General features: G+C 39.7%; 2 protein-coding genes and 2 pseudogenes across 7 annotated transcripts; 3 read left to right on the top strand and 1 right to left on the bottom strand.

Moving 5' to 3' along the window:
* Positions 1-611: 611 nt before the first annotated feature.
* LOC133726714 (cytochrome c1-2, heme protein, mitochondrial) lies at positions 612-3,486 on the top strand. Its single transcript, XM_062154317.1, has 8 exons — positions 612-769; positions 1,215-1,285; positions 1,532-1,737; positions 1,996-2,275; positions 2,359-2,430; positions 2,806-2,922; positions 3,006-3,071; positions 3,155-3,486. Exons 2-8 carry the CDS (start codon positions 1,229-1,231, stop codon positions 3,269-3,271), a joined length of 915 nt encoding a protein of 304 aa, XP_062010301.1. The 5' UTR covers positions 612-769; positions 1,215-1,228; the 3' UTR covers positions 3,272-3,486.
* Positions 3,487-5,066: 1,580 nt separating this feature from the next.
* On the top strand, positions 5,067-18,297 carry LOC133726715 (uncharacterized). 6 transcript variants are annotated; one of them, XR_009854913.1, is made up of 3 exons: positions 5,067-6,638; positions 17,731-17,840; positions 17,913-18,297. XR_009854913.1 is itself a non-coding variant. In XM_062154321.1 (2 exons), exon 1 carries the CDS (start codon positions 5,715-5,717, stop codon positions 6,603-6,605), a length of 891 nt encoding a protein of 296 aa, XP_062010305.1. In that variant the 5' UTR covers positions 5,067-5,714; the 3' UTR covers positions 6,606-6,638; positions 17,731-18,297. The 6 variants fall into 6 exon arrangements, 3 of the variants coding, with proteins under 3 accessions (XP_062010305.1, XP_062010304.1, XP_062010303.1); XR_009854911.1 differs by lacking the exon at positions 5,067-6,638 and adding an exon at positions 7,476-9,581; XM_062154321.1 differs by having other exon boundaries at positions 17,731-18,297.
* LOC133726716 (uncharacterized) lies at positions 11,631-17,724 on the bottom strand (annotated as a pseudogene).
* A 603-nt stretch (positions 18,298-18,900) lies between the features above and the next one.
* Positions 18,901-20,787, top strand: LOC133734585 (uncharacterized; annotated as a pseudogene).
* The last annotated feature ends 6,826 nt before the right edge of the window (positions 20,788-27,613 follow it).

The raw sequence follows: 27,613 nt of genomic DNA, 5'->3' as shown, positions 1-27,613 counted from the left end.
TCCAAATGCGGCCGAATTTGTGCCAAGTTAGTATGGATCAAAGCCAGACAAAGTTAGATTCTTAGACTTGAGTAGATTTAAGTCAGTATTTCGTCCAGAGACAGAGAGAAACAAAATCGTTAGTTTGGTTGCTAGTTTCTAGCCAAATCACAAAACCAAATGCACCGAGTCTTTATTTTTCAATCATGCCAGTGTCGCACGAAAATGTAACAAGTAATGGCAATAAAATTCTTTTAATTTGCTACAAGCCCTACTCAGTTAGGCCATGTTTGGTAACCAGAATGAAATGAATCACTTTCCTTTCCTTTGGGAAAGTGTTTCCTGAGGGAGGGGGGAGGGAACCAATTTCCCTCACTTTTTCCTTTCCTTTAGAAAAATGTTTTCCTTCCTTGGCTGTCCCAAACGCAGGAAAGGAAAATGTTTCATTTCCCAATGTCCACTTTCCGAAAAACAAACATGGCCTTAATTCACGAATCTTCCACACGACCTCATCAACCATTCGAAAAGGACCGCATCTCAAAAATAAAAGCGTGGCTTAGTACTAACCTCACACCAACCCAGTTGAGCCTAGCCCAAATCAAAGCCCACTGATCAGCCCAAAACCTGTACGAATAGATTAAGAGTATAAGGCGTAGCACCCCATTTTTCTCTCGCATACAACCAACTGTTTTGGTCCTCAGACCTCCTCCTCCTTCGTCTTCATTTGGATCTCCGAGCTCCGGCAGCTCCTTTGATTCTCCGGCACCAGAGCCGTCGTCGCCGTCCGACTGTGAGTCCATTCTCTCCCTCTCTTTTTCACTCTCATTTTCTTAATCCGCTCGACCCTCACAGATCTGAGGCTCTCCTTTCGACTTAGGGTTTGATATCTGCATCTAATTTTGGCTCTACAAATCAATTGCGTTAGTTAAAATTTCATCTGTTCCAATCTCAATAACACCGAGCTTATAGTTTAATTGAAAGTGTGATTGTTAGTGATTATCTGATGTATTGTGGTTTGCAGTAGTGTAATCTATACAGTGATGCCTTTCAATATATATGTGTGTGTGCGCGCGCGTGCAAGTATACTCTGTTATTGCTTTTCTATTTTTGAGAATTAGCTGCTCAAAGAACGTAAATTTTGGGGATGTTAAGCAGAATGATAGGAGAAAATTGATGATTTTGAGGTGTTTTAGTTAAATTTTGATTACTGATATAAGCTTTTGATGAATTGACAGGAGTATTGACTGAAATGGCTGGAGGAGCGATCCACCAGTTATTGAGGAGGAAACTTCAGTTTCAATCTACCGTAAGAAACTAAGAATCCTCTACCCCCCTCTTTTCTTTTTCCTGGTTTAGTATGTGTTTGCTTCTTGGAGTAAGTGTGATTTGATTCATGAATGAGAACGGGAACCAGCATTGATCCTCTATTATAAGAAATTAGAAGTTTGATTTCATACTACCACCCGTCCCTTTACCTTTTTCTTTTCTAGTACTGTGCTAGTTTTTATACTGCGTTGTATCTTAATAACTACTGTTCCGAATTAAATTGCAGGCCCCGTCCTTTTTGTCTTCCCTAGCATCTAAGAAAGATGATACTGGGACGAAGTCCCTCAGAGCATTTGCACTGCTTGGAGCAGGTGTTTCAGGACTATTAGGTTTTGCAACTGTAGCATCTGCTGATGAGGCTGAGCATGGATTAGAGTGCCCAAACTACCCGTGGCCTCACCAGGGAATCCTTAGCTCTTACGATCATGCTTCGTGAGTTCAAACTGAACCTATTCATTTACTAAAAGTTAGTTTCTGGTAATAATAAATAAAATAAAATAAAATATAAAAAAACTTTTTACTCTTTCAATTTATTCTTTTCAAATGGTTTGGGTTACATTTTCATCTCTCTACTTTTTCGTTTTCTCCCCATGGTGGCCCCCAAACGAGATTTCCAATTACATTTTGTGACTGAAATGCTATATCATGATACAATTGGTTGCTGATGTAAGTTCTATTTTACTTGAGCAGGATTCGCCGTGGTCATCAGGTTTACACACAAGTCTGTGCATCCTGCCATTCCATGTCTTTAGTTTCTTACCGTGACTTGGTGGGCGTTGCATATACCGAAGAGGAGACAAAGGCTATGGCCGCTGAGATTGAGGTAACTGATGGCCCTAATGATGAGGGTGAGATGTTCACTCGCCCCGGTAAACTCAGTGATCGATTCCCTCAGCCGTATGCAAATGAGCAGGCAGCTAGGTTTGCCAATGGTGGGGCATATCCTCCCGATCTAAGTCTTGTCACAAAGGTACTTCCAGTCTTCAGCTAATGAATTTTTAATGATTCACATTATGAATACCCCTGGCATTATCTCACCCATGTCCTTTTCAGGCTCGTCACAATGGTCAGAATTATGTATTCGCCCTTCTCACAGGTTACCGTGATCCTCCAGCTGGTGTTCAGGTATCCATTCATAATATGAAAGACTGATCAGAAAGATAAAAAAAAATGTAGAAGAAGCTTGCATGTTATACAAAATTGCACTTCATGATTTCACACGAGGTAGCCTTCCACAAAATATATAGTTATCCTTTTATGAAATTTTGTGAATTGTGATTGGTCAAACACTGCAACAACCTCTGATCTATTCTGCTACATAGTTGTGCTTTGTGAAGTGTTGAGTTAATCCAATCCTTTTTAATAGGGAAACACAAACAATTTAATTCCAAATAGTCTCTGGGCATCAGTAAACGGAAAAGCAAAACTTAGAATTGGCTCTCGTTTTCACATAGCTTATGACCCTATGAGTGTGCTGTAATTAATTAACTGCTATTGTAGATCAGAGACGGTCTGCACTACAATCCTTACTTTCCTGGGGGAGCAATTGCCATGCCTAAAATGCTTAATGATGGTGCTGTTGAGTATGAAGATGGTACTCCTGCTACTGAGGCTCAGGTTCGTATATCTCTATGCATATACTATTGTGCAGGTTTGTTATATCTAGAGGGTAGCTGAAACTAGTTGTTAATATGTTGCAGATGGGAAAAGATATTGTGTCATTCTTGTCGTGGGCTGCAGAACCAGAAATGGAAGAGAGGAAACTGGTATGTTTGCATTTAAGCCATTTTTGCAGATTGACACATGATCTCACTATGTAGATTCTGACATTAGATATCCTAAAATGCAGATGGGATTCAAATGGATTTTTGTTCTCTCATTGGCACTACTTCAAGCTGCTTATTACCGACGATTGAAGTGGTCAGTTCTGAAGTCTCGCAAGCTGGTTCTGGATGTTGTGAACTAGCCGCCACTTTGGTTTCATTCAATGTTTTGCTTCTGAGAAGACAGTCTGGAAATAATTTTTTTTTTTCACATTGTAATCAAAGTTTTGTTTCCATGTCAAATTGGCTCGAAACAGTAATTCGTAATGGAGTGACCATAAGAGTGTCATTTTAAGAGATGGAATAAGCTACTCCATACATACACATGGAATATTTATATATTTTTTTTTCTTGGGCGTGTGAGTTTTGGTTAAATTTCAAAGTGCCAGATTCTCATGATTGGATTACTATCTTTGTACTAACATTAGGTTATGTAATGGACTAATGGCAGTTGAAAAATAAGAGTACATAACGCTAACGTGTTGCAATTTTCCTTACTCGAAGATAATTCTATTATTTCAGTATGAAATTCAAGAAAAGGATTCTATGTGTGTGGGTGCTTAGGATCCTTTTGGTGCGCGGGGAGTACGAACGAACAAGCAGAATCTATATCTATCCATTATAGTCCTAGTTCGAGTTCTAGATCAAGTGCTGTACTATTATACAAAGCAGCTAACGGTGCTTGTGTAATTGTCTAGACTCTAGTTACCTGAAGATGAAAGGGCCCGAAAGTCTAGCGTCCACGGAAGGGGCTCTATCTTCCCAAATTAACAGAGATAAGTGAAGCCCAATTCCGCCGGCTTGTTGTTACTATATAAGTCCAATCTGTGACTTTCGGTTAGAGGGAATCTAATTTGGTGGCTTCATCAACAAACGTTAGATGTTGAGAAAGGTAACAGTAGTTCAGCGATCATGCACCTTAAAATGTCTACCAATCCAAACTATGGAAATCATGTTTCGATTTCCTTTTCCCGACCAACAAATCGCTATCCCATGATGGTCCTTGAATGTATTAAATGTCACATCGTGCCATTAAGAAACGAAACAAATTAAAGTAATTATGCGGTTACAAGATATAAAAGCCAAATATAACAAAATTTAACCTTGTTATGTTGTAATTAAATTTAACACCGAATTTAAGACCAACTCGTTTCTATACGAACTCAACTCAAACGAATTAAAAACAAATTGAACACAACTCCATCGAGCTTACTATGCAGCCCTAGAAAAAACAAATTGTTACTATGCACCGCCAGTGCAAGTGAATCAGCAGATCTGTGAATCTCAGCCGTTGATATTTATAGACAATTTTTTTTTAATAAGAAAAAAATATATACTTATATTATCTAGTCGTTCATTTTTGTTAGTGCAAGTGCCCTGAATACTGTCCCTTAGAAAAAAAGTTAACTTTATTCTGTACATTTGAGCTAGGAGAGGCCAACCACGCATCCCCATTTTCATTGATCTAAGGAAAAGGTAAGTGGTCCAATCAATCTGAACTATTTCAGCCACGCATCCACTCACCTCAATTGTTTTCGGAACGAGATTTTACTCTTTTCGGGTAATCTAGTCAAATTATTTGTGCTCATTCTCGAATAAGTGGTCCAATCAATCTGAACTGTTTCAGCCACGCATCCACTCACCTCAATTGTTTTCGGAATGAGATTTTACTTTTTTCGGGTAATCTAGTCAAACCATTTGTGCTCATTCTCGAATAAGTGGTCCAATCAATCCGAATTGTTTCAGCCACGCATCCACTCACCTCAATTGTTTTCAGAACGAGATTTTACTCGTTTCGGGTAATCTAGTCAAATCATTTGTGCTCATTCTCGAAGAATTATTCTGTGCACCGGCAGTGCAAGTGATCAGCTGATTAACGGATCTCAGCCGTTAATGTTTATAGATAAAATATTTTTATAAATAGTAATTAAAAAAAAAATTATGTTATTTGGTCGTCCTGTTTTGTTGGTCCACTGAATACTCTCCTTGAAAAAAGGTTAACTTTATTCGGTAAGTTTGAGCTGGAAGAGTGGAGGGGGCCAGCCACGCGTCACCAACCAAGTAAAAGGTAAGTGGTCCAATCAATCCGAACTGTTACAGCCACGCGCCCACGCGCCTCAATTGTTTCGGTACGAGGAGATTTTACTTATTTTGGCTAATCTCGTCAAACCACGTGTACCCATTCTCGAACATTTCTGGTTTAAAAAATAATAATAAATAAATAGAAACCCGTTTCCATTTCAGTTGGAAAATGATGCTCCGCCAAAACCAAAGCCCACGTGTCCCTCCTTTTTCCCGAGTGCTTCACACCCTCCACACCTCATTGGCCAGAACGTGGGGCCCCCAATCACAGAACTCAATTTAGGGTGGGACCCTCTCATAAAACGAATCAGCGAATGGCGTGCGAGCACTGTTGGAGAGAGGGGGTGCCCTAGACAGGTGGTGCTTCCTCTTCCAGCCACCACGCTGGCCTTCTATGATTTTCGCTTCAGCTACCGGAAACTAGAGAGAGAGAGAGATAGAGAGAGAGAGAGAGAGGGAGTGCAAGAGCCAGAGATCAGGTAGCTAGATCCTCTAAAGAGAGTGATGGACGGCGGAGATGGATGGCACGCGGCAGCTGGCGGTGGAGGTGGAAAAGAAAAAACGGTTATTAACCGGATAATGCTCAGATACCGTCCAATCGCACCCAGACCGATCCTCGGAGCATCCTGTTCAGGTGAGATTGTCCCGGAGGGGAAGAACAAAAGCTTGTATTCTCCGAGTAAGAGAGTTAAGAGGAAGTACATTCGGACCAAGAAAGGTAGCAGATCTTCAACTGGAGATCCACAAGGCGGTGTCATGGACTCGACCACCATCACGCTTCAGCTGTTGCCCGGAGAAAGACGCTCCGGAGATACTTCAGGTAGTAGATCTTGGTTGAGTATTGACCAGGCGGTTGAGAAATACCCGCATAGTCAGGACCACCTATGGGTGAACACGCGAACTTTGAATAGCTGGCCGGAGATAACTGATGCGGTGGCTGGATCTGACCGGAGGTTGGTGGCAGCGGCTCCGGTGGTGGCTGTGGAGTCGTGGGTGACGGTGGAAAGCGTGACAGACACGTGCATGGATGTTCGAGGCTTAGGTTGTACGGACAGGGAGAAAGCGGGGAGTTTGGAGAAGGACACGTGTCCGGGGTTTATATCAGACGGTTTTAACAGAGTTCAGTGGGTGAACGAGGCTTATAAGGACATGGTGAGGCAAGGGGGGAATTACTACTGTGACGGGCAGTCACCGGAGGTGAGGGTTTGGCTGGTCACGAAGGCGGAGTTGCCGGCAAATGGGCACTCGGCGTTCAGTTGTAGGGTGAGGCTGCAGTACATGTGTCAGAAGGAGAAGTGTTCGAAAATGGTGCCCTGTGATGTGTGGAGGATGCAGGAGGGTGCTGGGTTGGCTTGGAGGCTGGACATGAAGGCTGCGCTCAGTTTGGGTCTTTAAAATTAAAGACCAGCTGGTGCTTGCTATTATCAGGTATAATATATACATATTATTCTTGTTTCTACAATCTAAGCTTTGATCGATCAGTGGTAAACAAAACCAAACACGGAGAAGAAAGGTCAATCAAGCAAAAGGTATAGTGGTATATATAGGGAGTAGATATAAGTATTTAAGATTGAACCAGAAGTGTACGTTATATATCAGCAGTAAGAGAGCTGGTGACCTTTATTGGCTTTTCTTATGGGATTTGGGAGTAATTTTGAAACGATAGTAGTAAACCCAGAAAAGAACAGCATCATTCCAGCTATCTAGCACTAGCTAAACCACAAAAGGTTGATAATGTATGAGAACCAAAACACAAATACCGGTGCCCATTTAGCTACCTATAGCCTTTTTTTTTTTTTTTTAATATCTTTTCGGTGAAAGATCATCCCTATATCCGTGCATTTTTATATATTATGGTGAGACATTGTCCCTAGAACTTGTATATGGGTATAAATTTTGAAAAGTCCAGAAGGGCATCGAGTACGATGTTGTTTAGATAAATATCTTAACTTTTCATATAGATTAGTAAACATTCAGTTCAGTGATATTTCTCTTTCAGTTTATGATAGAAATTTCTAGTTTGTTTATCTTTCTTTAATAAGAAAATGTTGTTAATTTTTTTAAAAAAGATACTCAGTTTGTTGAAAACAACGAAATGTATAAAACAACGAAATGTACGTATTTTATTTTATTAAGATTAATTTAAAACAGAATGAGCAATACACCTCTTTAAATTCGCATTGCATCAGTTTGTCGGACAAAATGTCATTATCTTCCAATATGATTTTGAGTATGCCTAAACTTCTAGAATAACAGAGGATAACATCAAGCAAAGCTTTTATTCATTCTAGTATATAACCACTCATTTTGCTAATGTTTGTTTACACCAATTACTAATTCGAAAGGATTTGTTTACACCAATTACTAATTCGAAAGGATTTGAAATATCTTTGGAAGTGGAAAGTTCCTATACCTGTAACATGTGAATAATGTCCATATATAGTATGAAGGGATAATGCTATATTCTTTCTCTTTTTTCTTCATAAAACTTTTCTAATAAATATTACTATTCATATAAAAGTTACTCACAGAGTACGGTAAATATTAACAAACTTTTTTTTGTTACAACATTAACAGTTGATATAAAATTCTGACGCAAGTGGGGGAAGTGACGCAGATTATATATATATATATTCGTCTTTCGTGGTTGTAACTCGTAACCAGCAGGTATAAACCACGTGGAACTTAGAGTCTTAGAGATTAGAGATGAAAGGTACGGCCTACTAATGGAACATTTTCCCTTCCTTTTCTGGAAAAATAAATTAAACAAAAATTTTGTCGGGTTTCTCGGATGACGTAAAAAATCTAACCCCAAAAGATTCACAAGCCCATCGGACCAACCACGCGTCCTAGTCAAAAGTGACCAATCACAACCAAACCCAACCCTGCTCCACTCGCACGCCCCTCACGTGCCTCCCTCTCCGGCGACCCTTCTCTCCCGCAGTGTGTCTCACGCGGCCCTTGTCGCGTGGAACCTTTTTCCGGGGTCGTGTTTAAAACAAGAATTTTGATGTTCTTTCAATCTTTCCCTAATAAAAAACGACCACGTATTGCGCCTTCTCGAACCTACCCAACGGGCTAACATCACTGAACGCTAAGCCCGAGGCAGTCCCACGTGTCCCTTTCCTTTCGGCCAGTGCTGACACCTGCTTCCCTCTGATTGGTCTCTCGTGTGGGACCATCTACTCAATTACGCCCCTGATATGCTACTTTCACTGCGGACCCCACTCCCCAAGAAGCTGACCAATAAGAATGCGTAGTTGTAGCCCTAGCCAGGTGGGAATTGTACATGTTTGTTTCTTCACTGGGACTTCGCCCATAATTGGTAAAATAAATTGCGGATCGAAAATTCAAGTGAATTGGATATGGATGTAAGGATGTTAGTTGAGGAGGCGTAGCCAAGCCAAGCCAAGCCATCAATGGAAGGAGGTGGAGAAGGGTGGCGCCGTATGATAAGCGGTGCGGAGGATAAGTATGTGTTGAATCAGATAATGCTGAGATTCCGGCCGATTGCTCCGAAGCCAGTCACCGGAGGGCCAGGTTCGGGTGAGCCGCCGACGGGTTGGAGTAACGCGCTCGCTTCCAGGGGGAGAACCAAGAGAAAGTACGTTAGGGTTCGTAAGAATGTTAGCGGCGAGGAGGAGAGTGGGAGAGAGAGGGTGGACACTAAACGAGTGGTGACACTGCAGCTGTTGCCGGAGATCGAGAAGAGCGGCGATTACAGCAGTGACCAATCGACGGACGGCGGATCTAGTTGTGAGTTTGATTCTAGTATCGGCACAAATCATCAGTGGTTGAGTCTTAGTAAGATCGGAAGAGAGAATTACATGAGAGCGGATTCGGCGGCGGATCCGGCGGCGGTGATGGACCAGATGGGAGGAGTGGAGTCGTGGGTGACGGTAGAGTGCGTGACAGGCACATGCATGAAGGCTCCACCTCCTCAAGGGTTGGGAATCATCACTACGGACGAGGAGAGAATGAGGAGTCTGGAGGTTGACGCGTGTCCGGGGTTCGTCTCCGACGGTTGGAACAGGGTTCGGTGGCTGAACGGAGCGTTCAGGAGGATGGTGATGATGACGTGGCAGCAACAGTTGCCGGAGATAGCCGTGTGGTTAGCGATGAACGAGGAGCTGCCGTATACCCACTCGGCGTTTACGTGCCAGGTGAAGCTGAGATACACTGTGGGCAACAAGGAGAAGGAGAAGTACTACCACTCGCAAATGGTGCCTTGTGATTTGTGGAGAATGGACGGAGGAGGATTTGCATGGAGGCTCGACGTTAAAGCTGCGCTCACTCTGGCCGTTGATGCAGCTCCACTACATATCTAAGTGGTTGAAGACTGAGACAGGAATTATGGGTCGAGATGATAAGGTATATAATCATAATGCTTCTTCTAATCACAAAGGCTTACACTAACAAGAAACTTAAGTAGAGAGGTTACTATTCACGAATCAAATCTTGCTTTTTGGATTTTGGATAAACACTATGGAGTATGGATTCAGGCAAATTAAACTGGCATTAAGCTAGCTCAAACATATACGATAAGGTAGTCTTAGGTAGGTAGAATTATGAATCTAGCTATATTAAGAATGCTTTAAATTTGATGCCTCTCGTTGCATATGAGATAATTAAGCAATAGATCTAGCTAATACCCTCTTCCTTTTGTGGTGTTGTTGACAGGTAAGGTAAAATGATAAAAGACGAAATCCGACTGGCCTATTGGTTTGAGTCTAGTCAGTAATCTTGTCAGTAATGTGACCCCATTATTAGTTTTACTGTGCTCCCTTGCCTGGCCTCTTTTAATTTGGGTCCATCACATCATGAACTGATTTAAAGCCTGGGCGAGGGTAACTGAGCAAACTGAAGTATCACATACAAAGAAAATTAAACTGATCCTAGCTGCTAGCTACATTCCAAATATATGGAACAAATAATTATATGGAAATGGTTCATACATAAGACTTGTAGATGTGGGAGTAATTCCAAGATGGAAGGTCAAAGTAGGTACACATAGTTAAACTATACTCTTATAGTAAAATATGTTTTAGAGTACAAATGTGAGATTGCATACTATGTAGAAGAGCAGTAGTTATATGTACGGCAGGATAATTGTGTACAGAGTCGGTAATTGGTGGTGATTGAGCTCTAAAATGAAAATGTACTACGTAATTTAAGGAGCACTAGTAGAATTATAAGGGAGATAGTTGTAAAGGTGTCACATTGATGAGAAATATATAGGATGAATATATAACAAAAATGGCTGTAAGTTTTTTATCATCTATATATATTTTTTTAAAAGAACCCTTAGCCCACCGTTATTCTTGATAAAATTAATAAATAAATAGTAGAAGAAAATTTGCAATGTGATCCTTTCATAACCATCATATTCTATTATTATTATTATAAAAATAATTCGTTAAGACATATGCCACTAGATCAATTGTTAATACTTGTTTTTTGTTAAGATACAATAAAGTAACGATTTACGTACTTAAACTCAAATGAACTAATTAATTAACATACATTCATGTATGTTCAGGTAGTTACTCACTAAGTTGTGCTAAATTGTTGTTTAACTTTTTTTTTTTTTTGAGAATTAAATTGTTGTTTAACTTAAATACAATGATGGTATACAATGAGGTAGTAAGTTTGTTTGCTTTATTATTTTCCACATTTGGATTTGATCCAATAATAGTTTAACACAACTAATTGAGTACAACATCAATGACTACCAAAACGGGACTAAAGTAATAATATATATATATATATATATATATATATATATATATATATATATATATATGCTGCCTTTCATTTAGCTTCAGGTTCCTGATCCCAAATTAGTATTGGCTGCCCAGCCTATATATAAATGGCTTTACTGAGGATACGATAATGTGGATTAATTTCGAATCCTCCAACCTAGCTACTTGGTCCTTAATTTAAGTTGCATTATTCGACACTGTTGTGTCACTTATTTGTACGTGCCTCTCTTTTCCTGCTGTTTTCAGTTTTATCAATATAGCTCACGTCATGATCATGATAATCTTCCATCTCCGTTCTAATTATATTTGATTCATGCATACATATTCCAGTGTTCATGGTTCCAGCTCAGCTGGAATAATAGAGTATGCAAACACGATATCTCAATCACACACACATATATATATATATATATATAGTCCGGCTACACTAAGGACGTCCTTAGTTTTTCTTATGTACGGATTTCCAGTTTTCACCCACTTTCCGATCAAATTTTCACATCTTAACCGTTCAGTTTTTAGGTCCTAATGTATAGATCACCTCTGAAAAATTTCAGCCAAATTGGTGATCATTAAGGCATCCAAAACTGCAAATTACAACAATGTAAACGAACGGTTCCAGTTCGACAGATTCGGTTCGTTCGTGTAAATTGCAGTTATGGACGCCTTAACGATCACCAAATTGGCTGAAATTTTGCAGAGGTGATCCATACATTAGGACCTAAAAACTGAACGGTTAAGATGTGAAAATGTGATCGGAAAGTGGGTGAAAACAGTAAATCCGTTCCATAAGAAAAACTAAGGACATTCTTACCTGAGAAAAAAAAAAAAATATATATATATATATATATATATATATATATTGAATAGTGTTGATCAATATAGCCAATAAGATTCAGCTCATGGGCTAAGTCCACCCACTCCGCTGGGGGCCGGCCTAAAATACAGAGCACGTCTGAAGGAGAGTGGTGAAAGGAACGCGCCTCACGCGCGGCGAAAAAACAGAGGGAGTACGAGTGGTGCCTCTCCCGGCCGAACGCCGCCGGCGCTCCTGCCGTAGCATTCCGGTCCGGGAGAGGATGATCGGTGCAGTTTTATGCCGGAGGCTTGGCCTAGGGAGGGATGGCGGCTGGATCTCGGACAGAGAAGACCGATCGGTTTTCTTTCTTCTTGGTTCGAGGGTCAAGGTGGCTCGGCGTGGTGCGATTTACCGGATGATTCTGGTGTCACGGCAGAGGATGGTGGCTTGGCGTTGCTTGGCGATGGCGGGGCTGAGGTTGGAGGCTTGGCGAAGGCTGGGTTCTCGATCTCATGGCAGAGGCGGGCCTGGAGGGGATCTGATCTCTATGGGGTTTCTGCTTCTGTTGGCGTCCAGGTACTGGGGTGGCCCGCTTTGTGGTGCGACGACGTTGTGGTGGTGGGATTCGCTGCGGCGGCAGGGCAGTGCAGAGGGGCGGGACGGCGGAGCGCGCGGGGACTGGACTCGACCTTGGTGGATTGCGGCGTCGGATCCTTGTGGGGAGTGGCTTTTGGGCCGAGCCTTTGGGCTAGGGTTTTTGTTTAGTCTGTTTAGTTTACTGGTTTTGCTGTTAGTCTTTAGTTTGTTAGTTGTTGGATCTGCTCGTCAGATCTCAAATAAGTCCATGCTTTTTAGAGTTATGGTAGTCGTCGTGGTTTCCGGCAATCGGATCGATTTAGGTTGCTGGCTCGTCGTCAGGATCCAGTCCTACCTGGTCTTTGTCACTACTAGAAAAACAGGTCATTTCACACGGATGGATTCTGTGTGAATACATTGAAATACACACGGAAATCTGTGTGTATAGGCAGTTTCACACAGTACAGTCACGGATTCATAATTTTTATGTGTTGCGAGCGTTGCTAGATCATTTTCACACGGAAAGCTTGTCCGTGTGAGCTATATTAGGTGGGTCCCGTATGAATCCTAATTATATTAACTTCCAAATTTACAAACATTTAATTGCACTGTAGCATCAATGTTCCACACAGACAACATCCTACACACAAATGATATAACTGTGGCTGTCTTTCCAAAAAAATTAAAAAAAAAAATCTATTAAATAAAATTATACAGAAGGAAGTTTAAAGATATAACCCAAATATAAAAGCTTAATTATATTCTTCAATATATACAATGGCAAATGCCACACTAGATTAATAACTCCTAGAAATTTTGGACAAAAACATACAGAATCTAGAAGTCATTAAACCAGGATCAAAACAACAAAAACATGGCTGAGCAACAAACATCATGATGAAGTTAAGAGCAACAAACATGGCTGAGCAATCATGTCCTTGGCATTTCCATCAAGTCTTGCATTTTTTTCATGTTCTCCATCATCTGTAGTTGATCAGCTCTTATCTTATCCAACTATGCCTCACGTTGTTTTTCTCTCTCAGCGACTTCATTCCTTTCCCTTGCTCTTTCAACCTCCATCAATGCTCTTGCAGACACACTTTTTTGTTCCTCCACAGCAGCCCTTAGTTCCTCCACCTCTTTTGAAATCCCTTTGTTTTCTGTATGGATAAAAGGCACATCAGCCCATTTATATCCCGTTCCCATTCCTCTAACTCGGTTCCTCCTCTCAACACCAAACACGTCAGCATATATATCTTCTACAACCTTAGGGGTTATTTCTATGTTTTGGTTAGCCTTCTCTGCTTCTTTTTGTTCAAAGATAAGCTACAACCATTGAACACAAACAATCATATTAAGCTACAGCAATTTCAATTATAATGCAAATAATTGTACTCAAAGTAATTTCAATGGAAATGGGTATATGATTACCTAAATATGTCTGATATCCAGAAGAAACTGTCAAGCAAAGTAATATTCTGCCATACCATTTGGTGGAGAAAGTATGTCAAGCAAGTAATATTCTGCCACACCAAAGGCCAAGATATGTAGTCAATGTCACAAAGTATGCTGCCATACCATTTGCCTGCACCTGCACAATTCACAGGTTATATTAGAACAGGAAACTTCGAATGATAAAATGTCTAAAACCATTAGAATGAGCTTCCACCTTCAGTTTCGATGTGGACAAGAGAAGTAACCAACCATTGTAAGATGATCAAATATTGCATATTCAACCATTGTAAGATGATCAGATATTGCATATTAAACCATTAAGAAGAGCATGACACATTTGTTATCACCCTGAATAGAAGCAAGTCTAAATCAGGTAACTTGCTAATTAAAGAAAGCATGTCTGACTCTAAACTGCAAAAAGTATTTGCAGATGGGTCTGCAAGTGAGGCCATGTCATATCTTCTACTAGCAGAGCAAGAATCAAGTAGTACCTCTGAAGGGCTGCTACCATTTGTTATCACCTCTTCTACCATTTCAAAATTTCAAAGTGATAAGAATCATCAGCTGTTGCTTCCAATGAATGTGTAAACCTGAGAAATCATAAACAATTTAGAAATAACTAGTTAAATACCAAAATTTTTATCCAAAAGGCACACACGAAGAAAGAAGAAAAATTACAAGGATATCAAACAAAGGTTATACAATTATAAAGAATCTAGGAGTAGATGATTAGCTTTTTCAAGTACAAACACTACCTTGGAGATAACTACTCTAGTAAAGCACACAACTAAAATTCTCAAAATCACAAGAACTTCGAAAAACTAGTATCGTAGAGACACAATGTAAATCTCAGATAACTAGCTAAATCACCATCTTTAACTAGCAAGAGGTTAGGTCAGTTGCAGCACAGCGGTCCAAGAGGCATGCCAGTTACTGTGTGATATCAAAGTATTATGCCTTAATCTTGAACTTATATATTGCTTGACTGATATTTAGAAGTCACCGATGTTACACAGTTGAAAGCGTTTCAATGGTTTAAGTATAAAGCATACTATCATCTCGGGTCAAATCACGAGAAGCAAATAAGAATAAGGACTATAGAAAACCACCTTCCAATGTCCAATTCATGTCCATCTAGTAGACCATCCCAATTATACCTTCCAATGAACTGCAGAAGTTAGGCATGTGAAATTAAAAATTAACAATTATTGGGAGTAGTATAATCAGAAACATTGAGAACAAATTCAATTTGACCAAAAAACAATCGAAACTTATAAATCTAAAATTGAATTCAAGGAAAGACAATTTCTTTCTGAAACCCACATGGACATCAAGGAAAGAAACAACCCAGATGTATTAAAGGAAGGAGAGATAGAAGTTATGAACCTTAACAAATCAGTTGCATCGCCATGCAATACATGAGACGGAGACTGACGACATGTCGGCTTGACTGAAGACACCGTTCAGATCGATAGCAAGATCCACTCTTATGCCAAGAGATTCTGGATCTGAGTCGATTTCAACCAAAAGAAAAATTGCAGTTGGACTTGCGATGGAGCCGGCCATGACTTTGTTGGATCTAGTGGCGGTGGCCGGTGGGGCTTGAAAGGCTGGAGGCGGAGCTCGGAGACCGGAGATCGGTTGCCTTCTTGCTTCTCTATCGGACTCGAGCAGGGTGAGGATGTCGCCCTCCCGGACAGGACCCTTGACGTTTCTCAGGATGAACCGGTTCTGGTCGTCGAGAAACTTGACTCAGACTTGGGTCACCTGACCTCTAGATCCGGTCCGGCCCATCACCTTCACCACCAGGGTGTGCTTCACAGTCGATTCCATGCTCAGATTTGGGAGCTCGAGACGAGGGTCTGGAGGAGGAGGAGGCGGCTTGGCTTGGAGGTTGGAGGTTGGAGGCGGCTTGACTAGGTGTCTGGGTACTTGAGAGAGAAAATCGGAGAGAGATGAGAATGAGGGAGATGGAGAGAATAGAGTCTTTACCCTTTCGATCGGAGATGCAGAATTAGAATTTTATTATTTATATTTTTACACAAATATCTGTGTGAAATATTAAGGTGGTATTAGAATTTTATTATTTATATTTTTTATACAGATATCCGTGTGAAATTAAGTGGGTATTATAATATTTATTTATATTTTTACACAGATACCCGTGTGAAATTAAGTGGGTATTATAATATTTATTTATTTTTTTACACAGATATCTGTGTGAACTAATATTTCACACTGGCCGGTGGTTTCTCAATCTTTACCCGAGTATGGGAAACACGAGGCTTTACTTCAAGATCGTCATTACTAAGATTAATAGGGTAACTAGGGTCTGTCCCGGGATAAAACCAAGCTGGTAAAACTCGGCCTCCCGGACAATTAACAACTCTTGAATGTAAAGAGTTAACCTGTATAGCAGGCAATGGATGTGCAGCAGGTTGAACACCATTGATATAACTCAAACCAAGATTTGAGTTAACTGGAGGCATTTGTGCACCAACATCTATACTGGAGTTACAAAGATAATTATCATTTGGAGGAGATGTAGAGCGAATACGACTTCGTCCATGATTACGACTCCTATTTGGACGCTTAGAAGACATTGACAAAATTAACTGAAAGACGAACAATGCAAAGACTGAACTTCAGAACTCAGTTCGAAGGCAAAGTTAACAAAAGATGATGATATTTTTTGGAGAAGAAGGAAATCTGATGCTGAATTTATAGAGGATGCTAAAGAAAAATTATTGTAACCTATACACGGTAGTCTGTGTGTAAACTGAAAAGAAAATTTTGATAAGACTAAACGCTGATATTAGAATCTTATGTTTTTACATATTCACACGGAATACAGTGGGTAAATTAAATTTACACTTATTTGACATGACTAAAAGCTGGTGCTGGAATCTTATTATTCATATTTTTACACAGATATCCGTGTGAAAATCTCTTCACACGGAAAACAGTGTGAATTTTTATTTTACCCTCCGACAAATTTACAGGATTATCTTAATTGTACTTTATTTCACACGGACTCCGTGTGTAAATTAGATTGAAAAATATTGGGTCCCAGTTTGAACCTTATGTGGTGACGATAGTTTGTGTGGAAATTATATACACACGTATTTCCGTGTGTACTATAGCACTTTATACACGGATAATTGTCCGTGTGAACCTCTGTGACAACACTTTCCGTGTGAAATGACCTGTTTTTCTAGTAGTGTGTGCTGGGTTTTCATTATCAGCCTGTGTTGAGGAGAAAGGGTGATCCTGGGATAGCCCGCCCAATAGTGTTCTATTGGTTAGTACCTATTCTAGTTAGTGCTACTTATTTTGGTCCGATTGGCGCGAGCAGCGGCTCAATTCGATTGTGGTTGTTGGATCCATTGACGCGTCCTTTTCTCTTTGTTGGAGTGAGGATATGTGATGTTAGTCTGAGTGTTAGTCATTTGGTGTAAACCCTGATGGGTGCTGTGTTTTGCAGTAGTCTTTAATGAATGAAGTTAATTTCCGATCAAAAAAAAAAAAAAAAATTCAGCTCAGCCGCCGTGCTTAATTATCATCTAAGTTTGATTAAAATCATTTGTTCCTGGCCTAGGTTAAATGGCGTTGGCAATCTGATGATAGGAATAGTTTAACAAATCACTCTCCTAGCTAATCATCTGCTTCGTTTTTTTGTTTTTTATTTTTTATTTTACTTTTGATTGGATTCAGGGAGGATTAACTACTACAGTTACCCTGCCATGGGTTAATATTGTATTAGAGTTTTAATTAGTGCCTCTTATATATTTCATGGATAGTTATCTCTACTATTCTCCAGAGTTCTACTTAAACTAGACATTTAATTTTTTTTCTTGATTACATATTAACAATTGTCCTTTGCAATGTTGTTTCCTCAATTAACGATATCCAATATTGATATATGTAACAGGTTAATTTCATTTGGACGGAAGAGGCGGCTTCTGAGGATTTGAAGAAATAACTGAACACTTGATGAGTAATGATGGATGGAGTTTAAGTGTATATATGTATGAATGCATGGTAAGTATCAATATATATATTGAAAAGTTTCTAAGGCAAGCAAGCAATGAAACTGATCAAGATACATATTAGCTAGAAGTGGAGTGCTGAAGTAGTACCCAAGTTTCTGCTGGAGATGTACTGAACAGATTAAGCGCATTGGCTGCAAGGGTGGACATGTACGTAGACCCAGTTAACTAGGGTTTGAGAGTGGTGCTACTGTGTGTTGAACTTCATTCCAGTGCGTGGTGATCAATTAACGCGAGGGATCAGGAATATGCAAAGATGAAGCAATATATAACCCGGTAATCGGCAAAATTTTGAACACCATGCATGTACTATTTCGAGTCTGGTATGTAATCAAGTACGTTCTTGGTTTTCTTATGCAGTATGAGCATCTTGATTATTAATTCATTTGTTTGTCTCTCTAAGATGTAATTAAGAAGTAGTTTCTCTAATTAAATTGTCCTTTTATACACTTCATGGCCTATTTGGTACGTGGGTAGTTCTATAGATTGCATGAGTCATCGTCAGTTCACTTGCTATTCTATAACCTTTGCTTCTCTAGCTAAAGATAATGGGCCTGGTTCGGTCTAGGACTGGTACCAGTTTATAGCAGAATCGATTAGGATTAATATCAGACCTCACTCTTAGCGAGATTGGCGTTAAGTTGATTTCAGCAATGAATTCTTGTGTAATTAAAGATTGCATATATATTATATATTATATAAGTTTCCATTTGTTGTATGCTGTAAATTAGGATTTAGTTTGCTTTATTGCTGTATTAAATATCTGATCTGTATGTTGTTGAGAAGGTGTAGTAGAATAAAATCCCTGACCCAAATCTAGACAGTGCGTTAATGCACATACATCTGTATTTATAAGATTTGAGAGTAAGTTTTGTTATAGTGGCGATAACGTACTCTCCAGAGAGTATGCATGCAAGTTCATATTCTATAAAGCTACTCTCCCTAATTCTAATAGGATCCTTACTACTGCTAGCATCTTTATATAAATACTTGGAAGTCCCAGTTGGCTTTGTGCATTGTCTGAAGTCTGAATTATAGAACTGTAATGGCTGACAAAGAACTTCAAATTGTTGCACCAAAAGGTGGAGGGATTCAGCCATTCAGGCAACCAGTGCCCAACAACACCAAACTGGTCTGAGCTCCACCCCGAACTGTTAGAGTTGATCTTGCAAAAGCTTCCTAAGTTTGTTGACATTTTTCGCTTTAAAGCCTTTTCGATCTCTCTCCTTCTTGGAATTACACCGAAAAATCTTGTATCTCTACCGCACATCGTTGCATCCATGGCTCAACTCCCTTGTGCATGAGCATTAAATGATGATGATAGCTCCCTGCTTCTATCACCCTGCAGAGAAAAAGCTTTATATAATTAAGGGCGTGTTTAAAGATTTTGATCATGACCATTGGCAGGTGCGGAACCAGAATCTGTAACTTGGGGGGTCGAGAAATATATAGGCTTACTACCAATGTACAACCTTTTTTTTTTTTTTTAGAACAACGATTGGCAACTCATTTTGTTAAGTTATTTTTCAACTTTTATCATGAGTCGATGAAGCTCAAAAGATGGAATACTTTAAAGCTCTTACCAATGAGTGATATAGGAAGAAAAAAAAAATTAGTGGCCAATACTAAACATAAACATAATGTAACGCCCATTCTATACATCTCCGATTTTCTATATATTATTGAATTTCATTAAATGAATTCTTTTCAATTTGAGTAAATACTTAATGAGAGGTTTCTTAGGTAAGTACATAACCATGAGAGTTAATTACTATTTTCTACGACTTAGTCTTCGTTTGTTCTTATTAATTTTGATTTTTTTTCTTTATCAAACTTTTGAATTTTTATATATTAAATACATTATTTAAGACTGCATTAGTTACTGAGCAATCTTGGGGGTGGGGGGTGTAATTAGCTGAGAGTCTGTAATTTACAGATAGTTTTACACAAAGTATCCATTAATTAGCTAATCTGGTTGATTGAGGGAGGGAGGGGGTTTCTGAACCCCTGACCGACGATTGGTTTCTAGGTTCGTCACATGGGTGGCTGGTGATTTGCAACAAGAACACGATCTTATATGTATTATTTCCAGAGACGTCTGTTTGTTAAAGGTCTCATCATATCTCAGCTGACCCGTGTCACAACAATAAATTTTTCACTGTGATGATGTACCAATTAATTTCAGATCTACAAGAAGAAAGACCGAAAGACTAGCATTTTGTAAGAGCAAGTTCACCCGTTGGGTCACCGGGTCACCTACTATTCACTGCTTTTTAGTGTATATTTTCATTCTCTGGGTCACGAAATACACTGTGTTCGTGACCCAGGGCACGAAATACACTGTGCAGGTCACCATGGTGACCCAGAACACTGTACCGGGTGACTCAGGGCACGAAATACACTGTGCTCGTGACCCAGGGCACGAAATTAACACTAAAAAGTAGTGAATAGTGGGTGACCTAGTGATCCAACGGGTGAACTTGCCCTAAGCATGCATCGAGACAGCGCACATGGATTCACATAGGCTCGCAACATAAATTTTATCGTGATATCGTATTCCATTTATTTGTATTAGCATTGTCTGGTAATTAAAATGGAAGCTCGGAACTTTGGGGATACCTATCCCATCAAATTAAACAATGGAATTTCAACCTTCAAATGACGTACTCAACTACGACGGAAGTGTAACCTCTCATTGGCGCATTGTTGATAGAATGATTCGGTGAAGTTTTATATGTGGATCAGTGGACCATTATTTATTGTATATTCTATATCTACAAGTTGAAATTCACTCATAAAAAGTGGGAGAAGGTGGAAAGCTTGCATGATCTGTGTGTTTGGGTCATAAACAATCAACAATGTCAATATCCACTCGAGATTTCCCCGAATTTGAAGAAAATTCGATTTAATTCACAAATGGATTTGAAGATCAGTCCTGATGATGAATATGGTCTTGATGTTGCAAAAGTATACAACTTAGAGAAAACAGCTTTCAACTCATATACTACAACATTATTAGAGTAAAAGTTATAAATAATCCTTATAGGTAAAAATATTTTATTTTACTCGTGATTCGTGAAACTAATCAATATTGATTCAAATGTTATTTTTGGCAAAAACTCCCTCATGTGCAAGGATAAATTTATCATTTCAATTTAAAAAAGTAAAAGAAATTCAATTAAATACTAAATAGCATCTAAAAAATGAAACTTAAAAAAAAAAATCCCACTAAAAAAAATAGGATGTTGTAGAATTCCGGTTTTTATTTTTTCTTGATTTCATTTCCTATAAAAATTTTAAATTAATTTTATTCGTTTTATTTTTTGGTTGAGATGACAAATTTATCCTTACACATGACTTACGCATGATAAAGTTTTTGGACCAATTTTGATCAATTTCGCAAATCACAAGGGGTAAATTAAATATTTTGAATGTTAACTTTAAGCATCTCTCCAAATCACAGGGACTATTTATAACTTTGACCCTTTTGATTAAATGAAGAGCTAGATATAATTTAACAATTTAAGTATAGTAACAAAAATAAATAGATCACTAGTATTTAGATTGTCAAGTTTTGATGGTTGAAACTTTTTTTGAAGAATATCATGTCGATATATATTAATTCTCAGGCCAGAAAGGACCATTACATATCCTCCCTCTACCATCTCTAGGTAGATAAAGAGTTTGTGGAAAACCATAGCGATACATAGATTAGGTCCGATCATTTGACGGTACCCATGCTCACTTATTTAAGCAAGCCTACAGAATATGAAAAGACATAGTAAATAAGCAAGCCTACGGTAAAAACTTATAATTTCCCAAAAATAAAGGAAATAGAGTTCCCTAAATGAAGGGAATTATTGAAAAAACAAACAACAGCCTTAAAGTAAAAGCCCAATAGGGCAGCTCCAAGATAGAGGGAGCCCAGCTCAAGGCCCAGCAGAAAAGGTGATCACAACCCAAAACAGTAACACCAACCCACAAGCCGCACGCACAGCTTCGGTGCAGTGCCGCCGACCACCACCATCCAGAACCCAGTCGCCGCTTCCACCCACACGAGACCACCCAGAACCACCAAGCCCCGCATCCTCCACGATCCGCCCAGACCCTCCATAGCCACGCCGCCACAGCAATCCACGCCGAACCACCACAGCCACGCCTCCACAAAAACGATCCGCCCAGAAAATCGCCATAGCCACCGCCGCTCCTAGTTCTGGAAATCCCGTGACGAAGACGCCGCCGCAGGTCCTGGAAGCCACCACCTTCACTGTAAATCCGACTCCGAGTCAGAAAGCCGCCCGGACGCTACCTTCACCCATTCCGGCAAAACCTCGAGTCGAACCACTCACTCAGGAAACCACCAAGGCATAGGTCTCCCGTCCGACAGCAAACCCTATGACGGTGGTGAGGCCGGAGGCCATCTCCAACGTCTGGGCGCCGCCGGACGAGAACTAGATTGCAACTGGAGGCGGCCTTAGGTTTTCCTCAAGTAGAGAGAAAATTGGGGATGGTTGAAACTTTTAATGTACGTTAAGTATTATAAATTACAATTAAAAACTTAGAATTAATATCATCCTAATTGCTATAAATCGATAAAATAGCAGCAAAAATTATAAGAGTAAACATAGTCACATAGGTAAATGAATTTCATAACTTTAATAGAATGATAGGTCAAATGAATCAATAAGACATGAAGTATAAGGGTGGTGATGGTAATGTGATGGTAAGAGTCACACTTATATATTCAAAGTATAAGGGTGTTTCATAGTCACACTTACATATTCAAAGTATTTGATGCATGAATAAGACATGAAGTATAAGGGTGGTGATGGTAATGTGAATATGTAATACCCCGAAAAATCCAAATTAATTTCCGTAGATTTTTAGAAATGATTTCACGATAATAGGAGCGAGTACGAAGCTTGGAAAAGTTGTGGAATTAGTTCGAACGATTTAATTTTCGAAAACGAACGTTTTTAGGGGGTCAACAAAGTTGACTTTTTATACGTTCAAAATTTGGGAAAACTTCCTTCATGAAAGTTGTAGAGCTCGTCGATACGAGTTCGTGGACATGTGGAACGCAATATTCGGAGTTCGTATGATTAAGTTATGAATATTTGAAAATTGGGAATTTTCTATAAATATCGAAAAAAAATCAGAAATTTCATTTGAGGACGAAATTTTATTCTTTTTGCTGAACGGTCCCCGAAACCCTCCGTTCTCTCTCCTCAGAACCGTCGGGTACCAGCTGACCCGACCCGGCTTTTCTGCCGCCTCCGGCGTCCTCTGGCTCAGGACCCGGCGCCTCCCGAACTCGCCGCCGCACGCCCAGTCGCCTGGTGGTGTCATCTTGCTCCGCCGCTGCCCCCAGAAGTGGATCGAAGCCCCCCCCGAAGCTAGAACCCGACCCGACCGGAAAACCACTTTTCCGGCGTTGCACGGGCCGATCCTCCCCATTTTTGTGATCTCCTCCTTCCCCTGATCATCCTCATATCCTCCTTGCGTGACGATTTGGAGTGTGGAGTGAAAGATCACGAGTTGAAGATTTCGACGTCCCTGATTCAATCTGGAATCTGATCAGACGCACGAGATTAATCCAACTTCAAAGCTTGATCTAGGACGATCTAGGCCAAACCAGACTTAGCTCCAGGTATGGAAGTCGATCACCCTTTCATTTTGAACCAGTTTGTAGTTGGTCACTTTGCCATCAGAGGTGGTTGACCGTCGTTGACCGCCCACTGACCACCGCTTGTGGCGGCGCATCAGACCATATTTCGAGTTTTCATTATCTAGGCGATGATCTATGCATCCATACGAGCGTTTTGATATATAACATGGTCATGTTAGAAAAAGTTGATAAATAGTGGATTTACGTTTTGACGTTACTATTTAACGTTTTTACGTTTATCTTCGGTTTACGATCTGTGAAGATCTGACCATCGGTTTTGCTTCAATTTTGGATATGTTGATCGTATGACTGTCCCGGTGACTTTGTGAGGTCACGGGCGAAGATCCGACCGTTGGATCTTCGTATAATTGAGAAATAGTGATTCGGAAGGCGATTCGTGAGAATCCGACCGTCGGATTTTCATATAATTTTATGGAGATGTTTGTTAGAGTGATTCAAGAAGATCTGACCGTTGGATCTTTATGATAATTTTGGAGGATGATCCTAAGGGCGATCCGTGAGGATCCGACCGTTGGATCATCATATAAATTCGATCTGGCCGTTGGATCATCATTAAATTAGAATCCGACCGTTGGATTTCCGTATATGTGTGGTTTATGAATGATTGCTAAGTTAAGATCGTATCTGACTAGGTGATTGACGGTTTGAGTTAGTGGACGATTGTGAATCGTATTTTGAGCGGAATTGAAGACGCAGCGGGATTATCGAGGTGAGTAAACCTCACGTGGTTCATATTACGAACCCAATACAATTAATTGCTTTATTTTGTTGCAATCATATGAACTATAGTTGGTATTAATGGGCATTCCTGTGTGAATGTCTATCTATATATATATTATTTATGTGAAATAATATGTATTGTTGAAATTGTGAGATATTATGTACTGTTATGGTTGTGTTGAGTTTATTGTTGAAAAGCAACAATATTGTGAGAGGTATTAAATTTATTGTTGAGAAACAATAAATTGTTGATTTGTTGAGATATATTGATCTGTGGAGATCAATAGGTCACGGGGGTGACCATGGCATCTATTAGTGAACCACGCCCTTGTACCGGGTAGGTGGAAACTAATAGCATTAAATCGTGAACCACGCCCTCGCGCCGGGTAGGTGGAAACGATCAGTTAGAGCTCTAGTCTGTCTGCCAAATGTTGAGTGACCTTATGAGGGTAACGGGGAGTGACTCATAAGTGTATAATATATATATATATATATATATATTTATATATATATGAGAGTGAGAAAGTGAAGTGGTTTTGTGGTGATCATTGTAATTGTGATGTTTCTACATTTCTATACTTGAGTTAAAGGAAATGTATTTTATTAAATCAACAGTTCTTCTTGTTTACTCATACTGGCTGTAAAAAGCTTACCGGGTTTTGTGTTGTTGCAACTCCCGGTACACTATTCAAATTGTGTAGCGGGTAATCCTACAGGACAGGAGAACCAGGACGGTGATCGTGCGGTTAGAGCAATTGTTAGAGTTTTACAGCAATTGTACGTTGTGAGGTGTGTTATGCTCATTTGAGCTTTACAATATTGCTTGTGAGAGTGAATTGTAATAATGAACTCGAAGTTTCGAGATTTGGATTTTGTAATTGTAATTATTCATGTTTCGGATTTAAATTTATTATTCAAAATTCGGGGCGTGACAGAATATGTTATTGGAATGAGTATGTTGGTTTATCTTTTGCGTAGTTAAGTCTATAACCTCAGCAGGTACCATATCCCAGGTATGCCCACTTGTTAGAGCAACTCCAACAGTTTCCTTATAATTTTTGTATTATAGGGAAGCAAAATTTAAAGCTTTAGCCTCTTTTTCTTCTCCAACTCTAACAGATTCCCTATTTTACAATCATCTCTAAAATCTCCATATTCTTCCTTAAAATTTTAGAATTTGCTGTAAATATAGGGAATTTGGTTTTCTCTTTCCTCACTTTTCCTAAAATAGGGATAGTTAGAGGGAATCTGTTGGAGCAAAAGAGGCTTATTTTTCCTTAAAGTAGAGAAAAATCAAAATATGGGGAATCTGTTGGAGTTGCTCTTAATGTGCACTCAGTACGTATAGGATATTGAAAGGGTAATTCGGGACTGGCGAAAGGGGAATAGACAACATGATCACTAGCAAAAGAGGGTTAGGGGGATTGATTTTGGGTGGGGGTTAGTTCACATTGTTGAATGCTCTGAGTCACCTTTGTGGTAAAATACATGGTATGGGACATGTAGGCTCGGTTTATTTTGCAATGTGGATTATCGGGAATAGATAGTAGTTGCATCCATTCATTATTGCTATTCTAAATTTTCAAAGAGGTTTTATTCTCCTACTGGGCAATGTATGCTCACCCTTTTTATCATTTTGCAGTGACGAATAAATAAGTTTGAAGTTATTTTACTGCAATGGTGTTTTTAATAATGTAATATACATGTGTGTTATTGTTAATCATGCTTGGGTTCCTAGACAAGAACTTGGAATATAGTTGACCTTTTGTTGTAAATGTTGGTGTAAACCCCTCATGTAATAAATGTTGTGTTTCAATTTCGGAAACTTGTCGAGTGTCATTCTTTTCCAATTATCCATATTTCAATTTCGGAAATTTATTTCCATGATTGGAATATGAGTCGCATCCAAAAAAAAAATTTGGGATGTGACAAAACAGTCTCTGACATTTGACCCATTAGTAACTTTAGTACCTGACAAAAAAAATATATATATATATATCACTTTGGTACCTCAAGTTCGGACCATGACCCAACATTAGTACCTAAAACACTGTTGGCCGTTACGGCGTTTGCCATGTGGTAAACTTTGAGGGGTATTATCGTCCCTTCACTCAATCTCTTCTTCTTCCTCACACTCTCTTCGTCTTCTTCTTGCTCCCAACTTTCCCATCATCTTCTCCAGACCATTGCCAAAAGAATGAAATCCAGCATTGGGGCAAATTAACTTCATTTCTTTGATGCCTGGATAATGGCCTGATTTCAGTAAATAAGCTATTTGGAATAGCTAGCAAACAAAATAGATAGCTGGACCACAAGGGAGACTAAAATATCTCTAGCTAACAATTTGTTGTTGAATATCTAGCTAACAATTTGTTGTTGGACTAACACAACATGCCAGAATGCAAAAGAAATAGAGGCAACGCAGTTATGCTCCTTGGATCTCATTGCTGCAAGCTCAAAAGCATCTGAAGGATCACAAATCTCTCTCTCTCTCTCTCCCTCCCCCTCCCCCTTCTATGTGCTTAATTTTGATACGATATTACAGCGAAGCTGGCAAATCTATTGTGAATATACATGAACATCATGATGATTACCATCTACAAGAGCTAGCTAGATTGAACAGCGCTTTCGCCTCCTTCATCGCCGAGCCTCCAAAAAACCCAAACCAGCAGAGAGAAACACTTGTCCAACCCCAAAAACCAAACACCAGAATTTCAAAACATACTACAATCCCAGAATCAAAACTAGCTAAACGAACCTTAAAGTCTCAATCTTTGTTTCTTCTTCTTCCTCCTCGTTCGGTTTCACGTGTTGGGTCTGTTTCACATATGTAATGCATCAGAAGAAATCAGAAGCTCAGATCGGGAAAGAAAGCACCGGCCTCTCTTCCGATTTCAACCCCGTAATCTCCACCGCACCTTCCTCCCACCCTTCATCTCTCGCTTGAATCTCCCACCAATTTTCCCCATTTCGCTCACTACCCATCTCTAAATGACGCCCCGATTCCTTAGACCATACCCTACAAGCGGCCGCTTTTGACCCAAACTCACTCCTCTCTAGTCAAATCCCCGACTCTTTTGCAAACTCCAACCCGCCTCTCAAAACCCACCTCTCTTTCCCCCCTCCCTCGCCGCCAAGTCTGCCTTTTTCCGCCTCCTCCGCCGCCTCTTCTTACTCCTCTCTCTCTCTTCCCTTCTTCTATTTTCACGTCTCTCACCCAAGTCAAATTCTATTTTGCTGAAAAATGGTGAGATGAGTGTCTAGAGCAAATTCCTGGGTGCCCGGATTAGATTTGGACCAGAGAGTGGAGGAAAAAAAAAACAAATAACATTAAAGACTCAAATTACCCATTTACC

The sequence above is a fragment of the Rosa rugosa genome, chromosome 1 (genome assembly GCF_958449725.1).
Source record: "Rosa rugosa chromosome 1, drRosRugo1.1, whole genome shotgun sequence".
NCBI classification, from domain to species: domain Eukaryota; kingdom Viridiplantae; phylum Streptophyta; class Magnoliopsida; order Rosales; family Rosaceae; genus Rosa; species Rosa rugosa.
Note: the sequence above shows the minus strand (reverse complement) of the source record. Positions and strands in the feature narration are given on the sequence as shown.